The sequence below is a fragment of the Falco peregrinus genome, chromosome 4 (genome assembly GCF_023634155.1).
Source record: "Falco peregrinus isolate bFalPer1 chromosome 4, bFalPer1.pri, whole genome shotgun sequence".
In the NCBI taxonomy this organism is placed as follows: domain Eukaryota; kingdom Metazoa; phylum Chordata; class Aves; order Falconiformes; family Falconidae; genus Falco; species Falco peregrinus.
The window spans coordinates 122,220,382-122,235,809 of record NC_073724.1 but is presented as its reverse complement, the minus strand read 5'-3'; the positions used below and the strand labels follow the sequence as shown (position 1 = coordinate 122,235,809).

The 15,428-nt window shown below is 53.7% G+C and overlaps 1 protein-coding gene and 1 long non-coding RNA gene across 4 annotated transcripts; one reads left to right on the top strand and one right to left on the bottom strand.

The window, feature by feature from the left end:
• Positions 1 to 3,951: 3,951 nt before the first annotated feature.
• Positions 3,952 to 10,124, bottom strand: WDR73 (WD repeat domain 73). Of its 3 annotated transcripts, none has more exons than XM_055803238.1 (8): positions 9,898 to 10,124; positions 9,747 to 9,814; positions 9,067 to 9,155; positions 8,250 to 8,338; positions 7,265 to 7,332; positions 6,312 to 6,476; positions 4,917 to 5,291; positions 3,952 to 4,345 (listed from the first exon to the last, which is right to left on the bottom strand). In XM_055803238.1, exons 1-8 carry the CDS (start codon positions 9,972 to 9,974, stop codon positions 4,116 to 4,118), a joined length of 1,161 nt encoding a protein of 386 aa, XP_055659213.1. In that variant the 5' UTR covers positions 9,975 to 10,124; the 3' UTR covers positions 3,952 to 4,115. The 3 variants fall into 3 exon arrangements, with proteins under 3 accessions (XP_055659213.1, XP_055659214.1, XP_055659215.1); XM_055803239.1 differs by having other exon boundaries at positions 6,312 to 6,498; positions 7,293 to 7,332; XM_055803240.1 differs by having other exon boundaries at positions 7,293 to 7,332; positions 9,898 to 10,036.
• A 140-nt stretch (positions 10,125 to 10,264) lies between these two features.
• LOC129784405 (uncharacterized) lies at positions 10,265 to 14,385 on the top strand. The gene is made up of 3 exons (XR_008747117.1): positions 10,265 to 13,217; positions 13,421 to 13,480; positions 13,975 to 14,385. It is a non-coding gene; the product is annotated as an uncharacterized LOC129784405 (long non-coding RNA).
• Positions 14,386 to 15,428: the final 1,043 nt, after the last annotated feature.

Sequence of the window (15,428 nt, the reverse complement as noted above, 5' to 3'; positions counted from 1 at the left end):
CCTGCTCACACCACTCTGTTGAGCCACCCCGTGGTTCTGAAAAAAAAATGCACGGCCACGCGGTACCCAGCGAGCACAGCCTACTAACGAGCTACTTATTAAACAAGTGGTGTCCAGTCAGGGTCCTGCCGAGGAGCTCCTCATAGCTGATGGTTGTGCCCTAAAGGCTGACACTGCAGGGCACGATACATCCGGGAGCCAGTGCCCACAAGCATGAAGAAGAGCAACCGCCACAGTGCTTATCATCAAAGTCAGCCTCTCGCAGCAGCCAGACAGCTGTAAATGCTGCGGACTCTCCGGTACTGTGCATTTGTACAGGAGGAACAACTTGCAGGGATGATGCTGAGAGCTGGGTACCAGGCCTGTGTCATCATCATGTGAGACAGGGCAATTTGGATGGTTCTCAGTGCAAATGGAGGTGTCCCAGCCTCTCCAGGAGCAGATGATGGTCCAGCTGCCAGGGGCACAAGCACACACAGGTACTGCCCTGTTAAACCCAGCAAGGCATGCCCGTGCCAATCTTCACCCAAGAATACAGCCCAGCAGCTTTAGAGAGCAACACAAGGCCATGAAGCAGAAGTCCCCAGTCCTTAAACACATGCAGGCACCCTCTGAAAGCAGTGCTGGCAGCCGCACTGCAAACATCGACCACCTCTCGGCCCCAGGTGTCACACAGAATAGTTGCATTAAGTTTGCCTCTGCTCCCACTGACCTCTGTTTGGGCGCAGGAGAGGGTGCTCCTCCTTTCACCGTAGCTCCCTTGGTTGCTGCAGCACACAGCCTCACACTGCAGAATAAAACCCAGGCTCACACTTGGTTTGAAATCATGTCTTCCCAACAAGGGGGTGAGAAGGAGCCAGGGAGAGCAGTGAAGCATCTCCTCGGAAGGATGCAGCAATGCCTGCACATCTCCACACAAGTCCACAGCTCAAGCCTGGCGCTGCAGCAGGTGGGCATCCCAGGAGGGACAGCAAGGAGGGTGGAGCTGGTGCTGCAGTGAGCTTCTCATCGCCCCCGGGAGCAGGATGGACCAGGATATGGGTGTGTGTGAGCCAAGTAACCTCCCAATTTCCCAGCCTGAAATGGGGGACAGCCTCTCAGGGAAGAGCTGTGGCTTGTCCCCTCCCAGGCAAGGGAGGAGAAACCCAGAGCATGGCTTGCTCGGCTTGCTCGGGCCAACATCCACAGCACCGTTCTGGATCTGCTACCCGCTGGGAAACATCTCTCCAGCCCGGCGTGTCCAGCCCACTCGCTCTCCCCAGCTGCGATACCTTGCCCTGGGGTTAGACCAGAGAGGAAGGCTCTGTGGCCAGCTTGCCTCAGCAAAGGCAAGGGTCCTGGAGAACCTTTCTGTGGTCCCAGGGAGAGCAGAGGTTGGACACATCCGCATCCAACGCAGCTGCAGGCTGCCCCTTGCCACGCTGATGCTGTTGGGGAAGGAGCCCATCCCTAAGTCGGGCCGTCTCATGGGTGTTAGCATTTGCGCTGGGGGCTGGCAGGAACCATCCCAACCTTTCCCATCGAGGACAAATGTGGCTCCAGCAAAGCCAAAGTTCCCACAGCCACACAGCCAGACTCTCATCAAATATTCAGGCATCGCTAGAAGGTCCACATGGTACATTTCGGGGAGGAATGCCCTTATCGCCCTGTGTGAGTTCTCCAGTGCCACATCTAAGGGGACATCCCTCCTCTGTGCATAATCCCTTGCCTCAGCAGCTGCAAGTACTTAAGAGTTTTGGACATCTCCAGTCCCCTGTCAAATCTGGTTCAAGCTGGACAAGAAGGCTTAAGTTATTTTGCCAGGAAGGGGGAAGAGAGAAATTTAGATGAGGACAAACTGTGCTATTGCTTAAGCCCCAGTTCCCTGGAAAGTCAAGCAAGTTTGCTTCCCTGTCCTCTCTGCACTACCTGCATCACCATGGGGTGTTGGGGCGGTCAGGCCCAGCTCTGCTGCTTCTGCTTGTCAGGTCCTCCACCACGACCCTGCGAAGGAGATGGTGAGGAAGATGAAGCCTGGTTGCTGGGAAGGCTGCAGTAGTCTTCTCTCCTCCTCAGAGCCCACCTCCTCCAAGGCCAGACCCTCGCTCGGGTGGGTGTCTCTCTCTAAAGGCTGCATGTTGTGGAGGAGCCCAGAGGAGCTCCAGCAGTGGAGCCATGCACCTCACTTTGCCAAATCTTGTGCTCCCTGGGGTGCTTGAGAAAAATGCCCTGAGCTTCAGGATCCCGCCCTGGGAACCCTCCATGTCCGTGTACCCATCAGCCACACACTACCCTTCCTGGGACTGTGCCTGGTCCCAACCTTGGGTCAAAAAAGCCACCTCCTAAACTGGTGAACTTGGAGGTCTCAGTGCAGGGGAAGGGCACGCTGTGCTCTCCCACAGCAGGGACAGGCTCAGTGGCAGATGCAGAGAGCCTGGAAGGCCAGGAACTCTCCTAGCTGTCCCTCACTGGGGCAGAAATCCTCCCAGGCCCCTGGCCGGAACCCAGTCACATCAGTTTGACGTTGGCACAGCTGGACTTGCTTTGCTGGGGACCCTCCAGGGGTGGAAAAGAAGACCAGGTGTTCCTGCAGGAGTGCTCAGCTCCTCCTAGGATCGAACAGATTTTTCCTTCGCTGGTACGTCAACTGCCGGTGGCGACACAGACCTACGGCTTCGGCTTCGGTGGGTAACAAAGCATCAACCCCCACCAGCCTCTGGCAGGAGACGCTCCCCTCCGCACCCTGCCACATAGGCAGGGATAGTTTTGGGTACGGGGGCAAGAGCCCACATGGCTTGTGCTGGGAGGAAAGCTGCGAGGTGAGCAGCAGGGAGCTCCCCCTGCTCCTGCGTGGATGGGAGGAGGTTTCAGCTCTAGCACCCGCAGGCAGACAGCTGTTGCCATGACACAGCGCAGTTCCGTACGCCGCATTCCCAGCGCCAAGGTTTCCCCAGCCGCTTCAAACACAACCTTCACCCCAACTCACCCTGCGCCAGCACCCGTCGCGCCCGTCCTCCACCCCAGCTTACACCCAGAGAAGCGGGGAGCCCTTTGCACCCCTTCTTGGAGGGAAGCAGAGCAGCAGTTCCCGAAATAACCTTGAAAAAGCACTTAGAAGCACGAGGGGACAGTGACCGTGGGGTGCTGGGATGCAGAAGGGAGCGGGGGCAGCCTGGCGGGTCCCACGCGAGCATTTGCACCGCAGGATGGAGGCTGGCTGCTGCGCACGCAACCCCCAGTGCCAGAGCAAGCCAGGGTCCCCCGCTTTGCCGGTGAGCACCCCCTGCCTGCATCCCTCCCTTGCCCCGCTACCAGCCTCTGCCACGGCTCTTGACTCCCTTCCCCAGCTGCTCCACCAAACGCGGCTTTCCACGTTCAGGATAAGGAGCAGACAGCTTTTTCCCCCCTCAAGTAACACCCTGGTAGCAGCGTAGGCAATGCAAGCCATTGCCTGGCTTCCTCAGGCCCAGGAAATCACATTAGCTCCATCAAGTTTAAACTTTCAGTTGGTGGGAAAAGAGCCAAAAAGATACCAACGCCTTTTCTTAGGCTGGGTGCTCTCCAGTTACACAGGGGGAGGACAAAGCTTGTAACAGGCTGGGGCTGAAAAAGGTGGTTCCTGTTCCTTTTTGAGGCTGCGAGCAGGCTGCGTTTGCACTGCAACTTCCTGAGCAGAGGCCGCTGCTCGTGGCACACACACGTGACGACAGGCCAGCATCCTGTGGGGTGTAGAGCCTTCCCCTGGGTGCCTCGGGCCTGGAAGACAGCGGGTTAAATAAGCCACAGAATAGCCCATTTCCTCAAACCATGCTCGTGCTTTTTTGTCTGTTTCTTCTGAAAAGTATGGTGCAGACGTGACACGAGTCTATGAGAGAATGATGGCAGGGTGTTCTCGGCTAGCGGATGCAACCAGAGCTACAGGGCTGCTAACATGGTCACAGCTATCATTTGAAGGATGGTACACAGGAGAAGTAGTATCACAATCAAAACTTTTATTGTATTAAAATAGCGTTTTACAGCTGCTTCTGTTCACTACAACTGTCTCAAAACAGTATCTGCATGCAAACAGACACCCCGCAGCCTACGCAAACCAGAACACACACAGGAAACACCCCCCACCCCACCGAAAGTATCACCTACCCACACTCCCCAACCCAGTCCCAGACGTGCAGGGAACCGTCGCTTGCTGCCGACAGTAAAGTTCTTGGTTTCTGCGGATGCCAAGTGTGCACGGTGACCGGGGGAGGACCTCCGCTGCTGCCCAGTCTGCTGAATACATGGCCTTTGTGAACAAAGATCGGTTCTGCTTCCTTGCCAGAGCTGTCCCAGCTCTGCGAGTTGTACACGTGCACGGTCCCATCAAAACCTTGAATAAAAGGGAATCAGAGAGACTGCAGCAGTAAATTGCTTTGCTCTAGTCCTACTGGACTCCTGCTCACCTCCCAGCAGGGCTACTGAGACAGAAATGAGGACAAAGGCCCAGACTGAAAACCTGTGACAGGCAGAGCATCCAAGCCTCCGAGGAGCTTGTCTCAGCTAACAGCTGCTGGGGAGAACACAGGCCAGATCCAAAAAGCTTGCAGATTCACTAGTCTGAATTTGCAATGCTCCAGCCAAGAGGCAGACTTGCTGCCCAGATGGTCTTATCAGCACAGTATCGTGGCGGTCAGGCTGTCACTGGCACTATCAGGACAGTGTTTGCTAAGGGCTTGGGGTCTTTGTTCTCCAGGGGGGGAACTCCCCCCGGACCCACGCAGTCCCCTTCTGTAGTTGTTGGAGAGAGGTAGCTGCATAAATTAGCTTGCACCGCTGCTGGCTCCAGGGGCAGCACTGAACCACAGGGGTGTTTAAAGTAAGGTGGGGTGAATGGGGCACTTGATCTGAAATACAGATCAAAAAAGCATCCAGAAAAGGAGATCTCTGCCCAAAGCACATACCTGAAACAGCAAGGCAGCCTTCCAGCGCAGGAGCCCAGGAGACACAGAGGAACTCCGCACCTGAGCTGGGAGAGGGAACTCTGCACTTTACTGAGGCCAAGGACTCGGAGGTTTTTCTCACATCTGTTAGGGTGAGGTGCCCTCCGCTTGAGAGGCAAGCTACGGGCTGGGAGCTTGAGTCAGAGCCTTGAGGTTGGCGCCCGACTCCCATGCACCACTGCTCGCCACACGGCGCGGAGGGGACGGACACAGCCTCCAAGGGACTCTGCGGCTGCCGAATGTCGGCCAGGCACAGTTGCCCCTTGGCACAACAGAGGAGCAACGTGTTGCAATCCAGAAAGGCCAGGCCGCCCAGCTCCTCGTTGTTGCTGGAGGCTAGAAAAGAGAGACAGATCTCAGATGCCATGAGGAGCATTTCCCTGATTTCTCTGCTGCAATCTTGCCCGAGAAAGCAGATTTCCAGCCTTGTTCCTGGAAGTGGCTTTCAAGCAATGCTAAGTAGTTCTTCCAAAGAGCCAGCAGCAGACACTAACTGCCTGCTCGAGAATCGTCTCTGCGCAGGATCCACGCGGAGCAGGCACAGTCTGTACCCCTCCAAAGGTGATGTTAATACCCAGGCAGAGGAGACAGGCAGGCCCGCAACTAACACTAGCTCTGTTGGAGCGGGACCCGTCATGGACCAGAGCTCTGACGAGCAAATGCCTCCAGCACTACCCTTCAGCAGCGGGAGTCACGAGAGTCCCTGCAGCACAGGGACACAGCACAGCAGTGACAAACAGACCTTCCTTTTGCTCAGCGCGCTGCATTACAGCCACTGGACACATACACAGACATTGTTCTCACCAAAGGATGAGATGTGTGGGCACCGAGCCTTACTGTGGAGGTGAAGGCAGATGTCTTCAAGGACCCCCAATAAACCAGATCTGGATTAACCACCTCGAGGTCAGGCAGGGCTGGTTTAACAAGGCTGGCATGATCCCTCCTCCCACCCACACAAACAGATTGCAGAGTAACATAGAGTTTGCTCAGTAACAAATCGATGCCAGATTTCAACAGCCCCAAGTGATGTGACTCTGCACCTCCCCTGTTTGGGACAACATACACAGCAGCCCTCTGCTAACCCAGTTCTTGGCACTGAAACCACCTGCGGTGCTCTGGTAGGGCCCAGATCTGGGGCAGAAGCCTCAGAAGTCACTGTCATGGGAGTAGTGGAGATTGACAGAAGCATTGTAGCCTTCTTCCTCAAGACAATGTACTTTCTGCAAATATCTTTGTACCCTTTGTCACGTGTCTGAAAGTACCCACCCAGCGAAACGTTTGCCACCGGAGCAGTTACCCTTGCTTTACCCAAACCCTAACTTTTCAAAAATCAGATATTAGACTTGGTTTAAATACCTGCCATGTAGACATTTTTCCTTGATTCAACCTCTGTAATTTGGACGCTGTTGAGTCTTGAGCCGTGAAGGACCCACGGGGCTCTGGCCGAAATGGTTGCAATTTTAGCCCAAGGTTGTCCAGTGCTATTTTCTGTAGGTATGGTGCTTACAGATTTAATAACATCTATTTGAAAGAGATGTAAGCGCTGTAAAACACATCAGGAGTCAAGTAATCCACAAGACTAAGCTGTTTCACAAAGACTCCTCGCAAAGCTAAAAGCGACCTACTAAACCAGTAAGAAATCCAATTATGACTAACCCCTTCTCCGGAATAAACCCACTGTTTCTAGCACATCCAGCCAGGACTGACAACAAGCTGTTTAAAATCTAGCAAAATGCATGGAAAGTTGTGAATCAAGATGTTTATTTTCAATGAAGAATAAGAAAACTTCTAATAACATTTTGCACTTCCTTTCTGGTGGTTTCAAAGTATTTCACAATTAGTAGATGAAGCAACGGCAATCCTTTTCTAGAAGCAAGCAGACATAGGCTTGGAGAAGTGAGGTGGTTCATGGTATATCCATACATGGTGACGTATGGAGCTATTTTATTTCTAACCCTTGGAGATACTAAGGGAACATTGTGCCAACTGGATGGTTAGGGATTTTGTTTGCATAACTAAGAGCTCACAAATAAGTGGAAAAACACCATGACAGGCCTAAACCTACTTAATTCCCTTACGAGGTTTGTGCTGTCAAGTCCACATCTTTCCAAGCCACCAGACTCTGTGTAGACCCTTTGTCTCATGCCCTTCTCCAGCCCCTGCCACACAAGGGCAGTCACTCAGGATGTCAGTAAACGGGACTGGCACTCCTCTCCTCATTTTACATCCAGGAAGAAGGGGAAGCTAGAGGTGCTTGATGCAAAGAGCACATTGAGAAACTACTCAAGCTCAGAAACATGTTCCCTTACCAGAGTCCTCTGCTGACACCTGCCATACCTGGAGGGAGCTGTCTGGTGGGCCACTCGTCACCAGCAAGCTGAGGAAACAAAAAGAACCCCACAAAACTCTTCATGAGCAGAGAACAGCCTTTTTTCTCTGGCCTGGGACAAACTGGTCTGCTGTTCCTTCTGTGCTCAGGAGCTCCTGCCTCTGCTCACAGCCCAGAAGAGACCTTAAGGACCGTGATCCCAGAACTCCTCATGCCAGGGTGCTTTACTCAGCCCATGCAAACACAGTCCCAGGCAATGGTATTTAATTAGCACACTTTCCGAAAGCACTAGACTAAGAACAGCACAAAGAGCGCCAAAGTAGCAACAGGGGCTTGTGTAGGAGGAGAGCACTGGAGGAGTGAAATGAACCAGTCAGAGGAAGCGTATTTGCTTGGTCTACAATCCACAGCAGGCAAAACCCCTTCAAACTTGCATGTGCAGGGACTAACAGAGAGGTGGCAACAGCCACTAGTATCCTGATCTGCTGAGCACCTCCACGCAGTGCCAAATGCAGAAGGGATGGAAAAAGCAGAGCAAGAAAACTACACATGCCCTCATTGCTCAGAAGTGGAGCAGGGAGGGATCCCTGGTGAGCCAGCATCTACGTCACCAGCCCCTGCAGCTTGCTTCTAGAAGAAGCTGAGGATTCAAGGTATCCAGCAGCAGCTTCAGTTTCCCTGCCATCTACCCCACAAGGCGCACCACTGTGGCTTTCAGTACTGCAGCAGCGGGGTGCGTTCTGTTTTGCTGATAGATGGCTCCTCTCCAAACACCCAGACAGAGTTCTGGGAGGACCACTACACGTCACTGGCCAGCAGTTCCTCACCCAGACTAATGCTGCTCTCGGAGCTGGCAGGATTGAGCAGCTGCGTTGGGAAAAGGCAAGCAAAAGGAGCTCTCTCTCAGGGGACAAGCCCCTTCACCATCTCCAATATGCCCTGGAAGGACCATGTTATGGCCGTACCTGGTGTCTGGCACGAACTTCAGGCTGTACACTGGGCGGTTTGAAAATCCACCACATTCCACCTTGAAATCTCTCTCTGGACACAGGCCCTAGAAATCAGGGGCAAAGTCATTTCTTCACACTTAATGGTGCAGAACTTGGTGTGGTTGGTTACCATGAAAAAAAGACAGACACACAAGGCACACTCTCACTTGGTAAAGCTTTGCCTGTCCAGTAATGCCTATTTCAACAGAAGTGGATAGGATTGAAGGATCCCAAAATAGTTAGAGGGGGAGAAAAAAAAACCAAACACTGGGGAAAGCTCCTGCCAAGAGCTCTGCCTGGGTTTGTTGCCATCTGTGCATGTCTGGCTCAGGAGCTTTCTGCTCACCCAGTGACTAAACAACACCTTCTGCTTTAGTGTAGAGGTCACCCACCCAAGGGCCAACCTCACTGGTCAGCAGCATGGTCCCCCAGGCTCGGGTGCCTCAGCAAGTCCCTTCTTCATTTGCCTTTGTGTCCTCATCTGTCCTACTTCCACACAAAATGCTTTCATTCACACATTTGGAGATGAAGTTTTCACAGCACAATCTGCCTGCAGCGCAGCAGAATTACATGACTGGACTGCCCAACCTGTACTGCTTTATCTGGACAGCAGCCAGGTGACTTATGTGCCTTACCTTTCAACCAAAGCTGCTCAAAACCTGGCCAAGCCCTTGTCAGAGCAACAGAAACCAGAAACAGTTTGTGAAGCCCAGCACAACTGTAGCTTGGTCTCTAAAGACACCAGGTCAAGGAGGACAGAGAGGTCTGGTGCCACCCTGGCTGCAACACCCACCTGGGTCTCCTTCGCCTGCAGTGTTGGCGGTGGGAGCAGCTGCAGGATCTCGTTCCCACCAGACTGTCCATACCCAGCTACACAGACACCTTGGGGGTGGGCATGAAGAACCAGGGACATGATGAGATACCCTCCCCCCCTCCAGACCTGGCCCCCTCCCTCAGACAGACTCTGGAGTTACAGAATCAGAGAGTTTGGGCTGGAAGGGACCTTCAAGACCAGCCAGTCCCACCCCCCGCCAGGGGCAGGGCCCCCTCCCCCCAGCCCAGGCTGCTCCCAGCCCCGTCCAGCCTGGCCTTGAGCCCTGCCAGGGATGGGGCACCCACAGCTGCTCTGGGCAGCCTGGGCCAGCGCCTCGCCGCCCTCATGGGGAAGGGTTTCTTCCTCATGTCCAACCTAAATCTCCCTTCTTTATCGTACAGCCCACCCCGAACTTTGGAACAGACCCAGAGCTCCAGCCCAGGCTGAACCCCAGTGCAGCCCCCGCTTCTCGACCCCGCTTCTGGGGCCCGGGCCCTAACCCTGCCCCCCCGGCCTGGCCCGGCCCCCGGCCTGCCTCCTCCCCACGGCTGGGCCCAGCCCGCCCCAGCCCCTTGCCCCTCTTCCCTCCCCGGTGCCCCGGCCCGACCCCTCGCCGCCCTCAGCACCGCCGGGCCCGGTGCCGCCCGCCCCGCACTCACGGTTCCCCCGGGCCCATTCAATAAGGCGGGTGGGCGCCTGGAGCTCGAAGGTGTGCAGGTCCCCGTACCTGCGGGACAAGGAACGAGGGAGGTTGGCGGGGCGGGGACCGGGGGGCGGGGGGCCGGAGCAGGGGGGCCGGGGCTCCCTCACAGGCGCAGGGACTGCAGCAGCCACTCGTCCGCCGCCGCCGCCTCCTCCTCCTCCTCCCCGGCGCCCCCCGCCTCCATAGCAACGCCCGCCGGCCCGGCGCGCCTCTGACGTCACGCGGCGGCGCACAGCAGTGACGCTCCCGGCCGGCGCGCGGCTCCGAGCCGGTCGCGGCCGGTTGGAGCCGGTGGGCGCCGGTGGCTGTGAGGGAACGGCGGGCGCTGCCGCCGCCCAGAGGGAAAACCGCGGGGGCCGGGGGGGAACCGCGTTATTCCCGCGCGGCCGCCCCTGAGGGGGGTGGGGGCGTGGCCGCGGCCTGCAGGGCATGGATGCGCCCCGGGCAGCGCGGCACCGTGCGGGGCGGCGCAGGGCCCTGCAGCGTGGCCGGTGTCAGCAGCAGCGCGGCCAGCAGGGCCAGGCAGTGCCCGTCCCCCTGTGCCGGGCCCTGGTGCGGCCGCCCCTCGAGCCCTGGGCTCAGCGTTGGGCCCCTCACCCCCAGGCAGACCCGGAGGGGCTGGAGCGTGTCCAGAGCCGGGCAGGGGCTGGGGAAGGGGCTGCGGCACAGCTCTGGGGGGGCGGGGGGAGCTGGGGGGGCTCAGCCCGGAGAAAAGGGGGCTCAGGGGGGCCCTTCTGGCTCCCTACAGCTGCCTGGCAGGAGGCTGCAGCGAGGGGGGTCGGTCTCTGCTCCCAAGGAACCAGCGGCAGGACAGGAGGGAACGGCCTCCAGCCGCACCAGGGGAGGTTCAGGGTGGGCACTGGGAGAAATGTCTTCCCCGACAGGGTGGCCAAGCGCTGGCACAGGCTGCCCGGGGACGGGGTGCAGGCACCGTCCATGGGGGGGTTCAAAATACACATAGGTGTGGTGCCGTTGCTCTGTAGTGGGCTCACTGCCTGGTGCACAACACCAATTAATGCACTGAATCGAGGTATTCCAGTTGCAAAGTAGGGAGCTAGGGGGTAACCCTCAAATGCCTAGCCAGCCCCTTGATTGCCAAAACCTTACACTGTTTCTACATTGGTTGCAAGTTACACAACTCTCATTACTTTGCCCTCAGTTTCCTATTTCTTAAGCAATTCCCTTGCTTCCTGTGTTAATTAGTCTGCACACTCAATCTCGGCTTCTTTTGTGGTCGGTGGGTTTCTGGAGTCAGCGGTCAATGGGTTGGTGGTCCTGCTCTCCCCCTGCCAGAGTTACCTTTCCCCTAGTTTTGCTGAGCTCATTGCTTGTGACATCTTCCTATCAACTTTTCTATCTTGTGGAGGGCTTGCTTGGTGAAGTTTCTTTCTAAACAAAACCATTTGCCATACCAAAGGAAGTGCTTAGCAGGACATACAACATGCTTATAACCTGAATTAACCCTTAACTCATTTGTTCTAATTAAAGTCCAGCTAATAGCAACACATTCCATTTTATTAACAGTCTGATAGCAGTGCTTAGAGGTATGGTTTAGTGGTGGACTTTGTAGTCCTAGCTTTATAGTTGGGCTTGATCTTAAAGGTCTTTTCCAACCTAAATGTTTCTGTGGTTCTATGAAGCATGGCTAGGTCACGTTGCAGTGTTGTCTTTAGTCGCACGTCATATTTTAACAATCAGAACACTGAAATGTGGATAACAATGCAGGCATACATGGAGATTTGCAAGTCCAATACAAGTAATAATGCAGTGCAGGTCTGTGCATCTTCTCAAATATATAGAAATATCCGTGTGCAAATGTGGTAATAAACTCAGAAGCTTCCCAAATCTTTGCAAAAGTCAGCCTAATGCCTTTCTGTTGTGCCAGTGCCTCTGCAAAGTGGTTACATGGTGGTTCCCAGCTAACACTTCTGTAGGTTTAGGCTTTTTTATTTTTAACAATTAAATGTGTTATTCTCAGGTACATTACTATTTTCCTGGCAAGGGCTGTGTATCATCACACTGACTCTGGTTTCCCCTGCCAAGAGGATGTTGCTCGAACCGAGATCACAGGGCTGGGCCTCACCATGAGCCCATGTTTGCAGAATCACAGAAGGGTTTGGGCTGGGAGGGACCTCACAGACCACCCGGTCCCACCCCCTGCCAGGGGCAGGGCCCCCTCCCCCCAGCCCAGGCTGCTCCCAGCCCCGTCCAGCCTGGCCTTGAGCCCTGCCCGGGATGGGGCACCCACAGCTGCTCTGGGCAGCCTGGGCCAGCGCCTCGCCGCCCTCACGGGGAAGGGTTTCTTCCTCATGTCCAACCTAAATCTCCCCTCTCTCAGCTTCAAGCCATTCCCCCCTGTCCCACCACTCCCTGCCCTTGCCCAAAGCCCCTCCCCAGCTTTCCTGTCGGCCCCTCCAGGCACTGGGAGCTGCTCTAAGGTCTCCCCGCAGCCTTCTCCTCCCCAGGCTGCACAGCCCCAGCTCTCCCAGCCTGTCCCCACAGCAGAGGGGCTCCAGCCCTCTGACCAGCTCCGTGGCCTCCGACGGGCCCGCTCCGACAGGTCTGTGTCCTGTGCAGAAGGTGATCGCTCTTCCAGCGATATGTTCCTCCCCATTTCTCTCCAGTGTAGGCTCAGACCAGGTGCTGAAGGATTGGTGCAGCTAACTTGCTTCCAGTTGTGGGCTCACTGCCTGTAACAGTGACGCTTCAGGATCAGTGGTGATAATTGGGTGTTTATTGTAGATTATTGTGCTTTTGCTGTCTTCTGGCTGGGTTTTAGCTGGCATGCACAGTGTTGTGTGCCAAGCTGTGTCTATTTTCCCTAACACTGCAAGGTGGCAGCCTACAGCTTCTGAGGTGGCTCTGGAGTAATCAGAAAAATCACTTTTTAGAGAAATATATCTGAATGGGAATGTTTTAGTCTGTGCAGTGTCTCTTATGTTATTTGACATTCTGTATTATTTATTTTTTACCTCACTTTTGCAGCGTTCTGTCAGTGTCAGTCCTGCAGAAGTTGTCAGAGAAGAATGGAGATGTTTGGGTGGTTTTGCAGGGCAGTTTCCTGGGCTCCTGCAGTGCTCGGGGACGTGGTAGGACATTCTGGGTGGCATGATGGGTTCAGACTTGGGCTGTGCTGTCTGAACGCTCTGCTCAGGACTAATTCAGGGCTGTCAGTACAGAAGTGAGCAAGAAAGGACCGAGGACAAAAGGAGGTACAGAGGCAGAAGTGCTGTGAAAACGATGGAAAGCCAGACCTGTTCCTTGAGCCAAGAGGATGCGTGCTGCTCTGGAAGCAGGAACCGGAGCTGGTCGATGTGAGAAGCACTTGCTACCGGTGGTTACTTTCCTGACATCCTCCACTTTGTCACTTCAAGATTAGAATTGTTCAGAGAAAGGATGGCAAGAATTCTCACATACAGAGGAAGAGGTACTTCATTCATGTTATTGTTTGTAAAATTGCACAGCACAACAATCGTCACTAAAAGCCTTGTCTTAACAATTCTTTCTGAGTGCTAGGATTCAAAAGCAAAGTGCTGAGTAAACATCTTGTGAAGAATCTGAGATAAACTGACTGCAGGTTGTTGTTTTTTTTAAATGCAAACAGTATAGTTGTTTTAATACCTTTGGTAGAAGCCTGTGAGGGATGTTGCAGTGAGCCAGGAGGTAAAGCCGGGACAGCACCAGCTGCAGGTGAGAATACAGTGCTGTGGCCCTCTGTGAGCTCAGAGCTACGTCAGCCTTTTGTCACCTTCTCCCAGTAACTCTTCTCATCTGCGGGCATTAATTGCAGGACATGAGCTTAGCCTGAGACAGACCAGTGGCCAAGTCAGCTCAGGGTGCTCCTCTGGCAAGGGATGGAAACAGAGAGGAGAAATAGCAAAGGAAGGGCTGGGATGTTTGGCTGTGAGTGGTGGCGTGACCTTGCTCTCATGCTGCCCTGCGTCACTTATAGTCCACAAAGGAACAGGTTGTGTTTCCCCTGAATGCCAAGATCTGGTTTAGAGGGTGGTAATTAAGTGTTTGGAAATTATCTTCTGGTGGCCACTGAGGAGAAGAAGCATGAGGCAGAACAGTGTGAGGAGCAACCAGATGCTGTGAGTTCTAGGTGCGGAAAGCAGAGAGCCCAAAAATGGTTTTCTCTGCACATTCTTGCCTTTTATTTTACCTTCTCTTTATCTTTCCAGTGTACTAAGGGAGCAACATGGGGCTGAGTGGTGGAAAAGAGAAAAAGCCCTGCAGTACTACAGATAACACAGAGTGTTTTTGAAGTACCAAGGCCTGAATTAAGATAACTGAAATGACCATTTAAGTTGGACAACCCCCCCCCCCACATTTTAAGGCTTTTTCAAAATCTCTCCAGAAAATAAATATTTTAATTTCAAAATTTTGAAGAGGAAAGAGTAAAAAATGGGCACATTTGTTACAGTTACAATAATAGGAATGGGCTAAGCTGTTTCATTATGCCGCAGCATGTGACTTTGCCATATATATATATATATATATAAAGAAAATACAGAAATACATTTGTTTGAGGTAGGGTGGGTGTTGTTTTTCAGCAGGTTCTGTGCATGCAGAGAGCTTGACAAAGTGAAGGAGACAGAGAACCTACAGCCTTAGCTGCTTTTCTCTGCCCGCTGGCTTTGCACTGTTACCTGTTTTTGGGCAGCCTTGGAGACGTGTACATAGGGAAACTGTGAAGGAACTAGGAATGGAAATCGTCACTTTGAGAACTGATGCAGTCTTTAAATGAGATGAAATGTTGCTCGCCTACTGGATGTCTGAGCAGTTTTCAGGCTCAGAATATTATTCAGAATATATTATTCAGAATAACTACACAGTAGTTATTCACAAGGATAAAAAGAATATTTCCATTTGCTATTTCTACAGCTGAGCCACCCTCAGAAGTTTGGGAAGAGGCTCAGTATGTTATTTGGACTTACTTCACTATAGCCTTTCTGCAGAAACTGAAACCTGTCCCCACATGGAGTGGATGTATGTGTGTGCGTAGCCCCGTGCAGGCTGATGCTGTGGCTGTACCCCCCGTGTTACTTGGATAACCATGGGTGGCACCCCTCAGAAAACTGAGTTACCCTTTTGCCTCTTACGGAACTGTGGTCGTCTTGTCTTCCAGCTTTGGTGAGTGGGATGGCAAGGGACTAGATCGTCAGCTCTCACAGCTAGGAAGGAACACTACCAAAGCAAACTGAGCAGCTCTTGGGGTCCACTCTACCTATTTGTGGGAGGAAAACTCTTCCAGAGTTCAAGAGAGCCCAAGTCTGGAAACTGCCTCCCAACAGTTTAACAAGAAGAGTTCCCTAAGGATCTGTACTGTCATGTACAGGCGGTATCTGTGGGTAGATACTTCATGTTACCACACTTAAAAGTGTGTATGGTTGAAATTTGGCAAACCGTAATAAGCAGGCAGGATGCCAGCCGACCTCGCCCACTGCTGGGAGCATGAACGAAGCTGCCAAGCTCTGCAAGGTGGCGTGTTCTTGAGCCTGTCCTGGAGTGCCAAGTCCTTGTTCCTGTGAAATCTGGCCCTGCTCTTTTCAGCTCTGTTCTCTGAACTCACAGGAGAAATAACCTCCTTTGTGATCCTTAATTGTCATGTAGAGAAGATCTGTAAGATCTGACA

What these genes read in the sequence shown, in the direction of transcription:
- WDR73 (XM_055803238.1), bottom strand. Translation starts at nt 9,974, where the DNA reads ATGGAGGCGGGGGGCGCCGGGGAGGAGGAGGAGGAGGCGGCGGCGGCG. An exon ending in GAAAAATGTCTACATGGCAG is followed by an intron (nt 5,292 to 6,311) that starts GTATTTAAACCA and finishes TCTCTTTTCTAG; the next exon opens with CCTCCAGCAACAACGAGGAG. An exon ending in AGGCTGCCTTGCTGTTTCAG is followed by an intron (nt 4,346 to 4,916) that starts GTATGTGCTTTG and finishes CTTTTATTCAAG; the next exon opens with GTTTTGATGGGACCGTGCAC.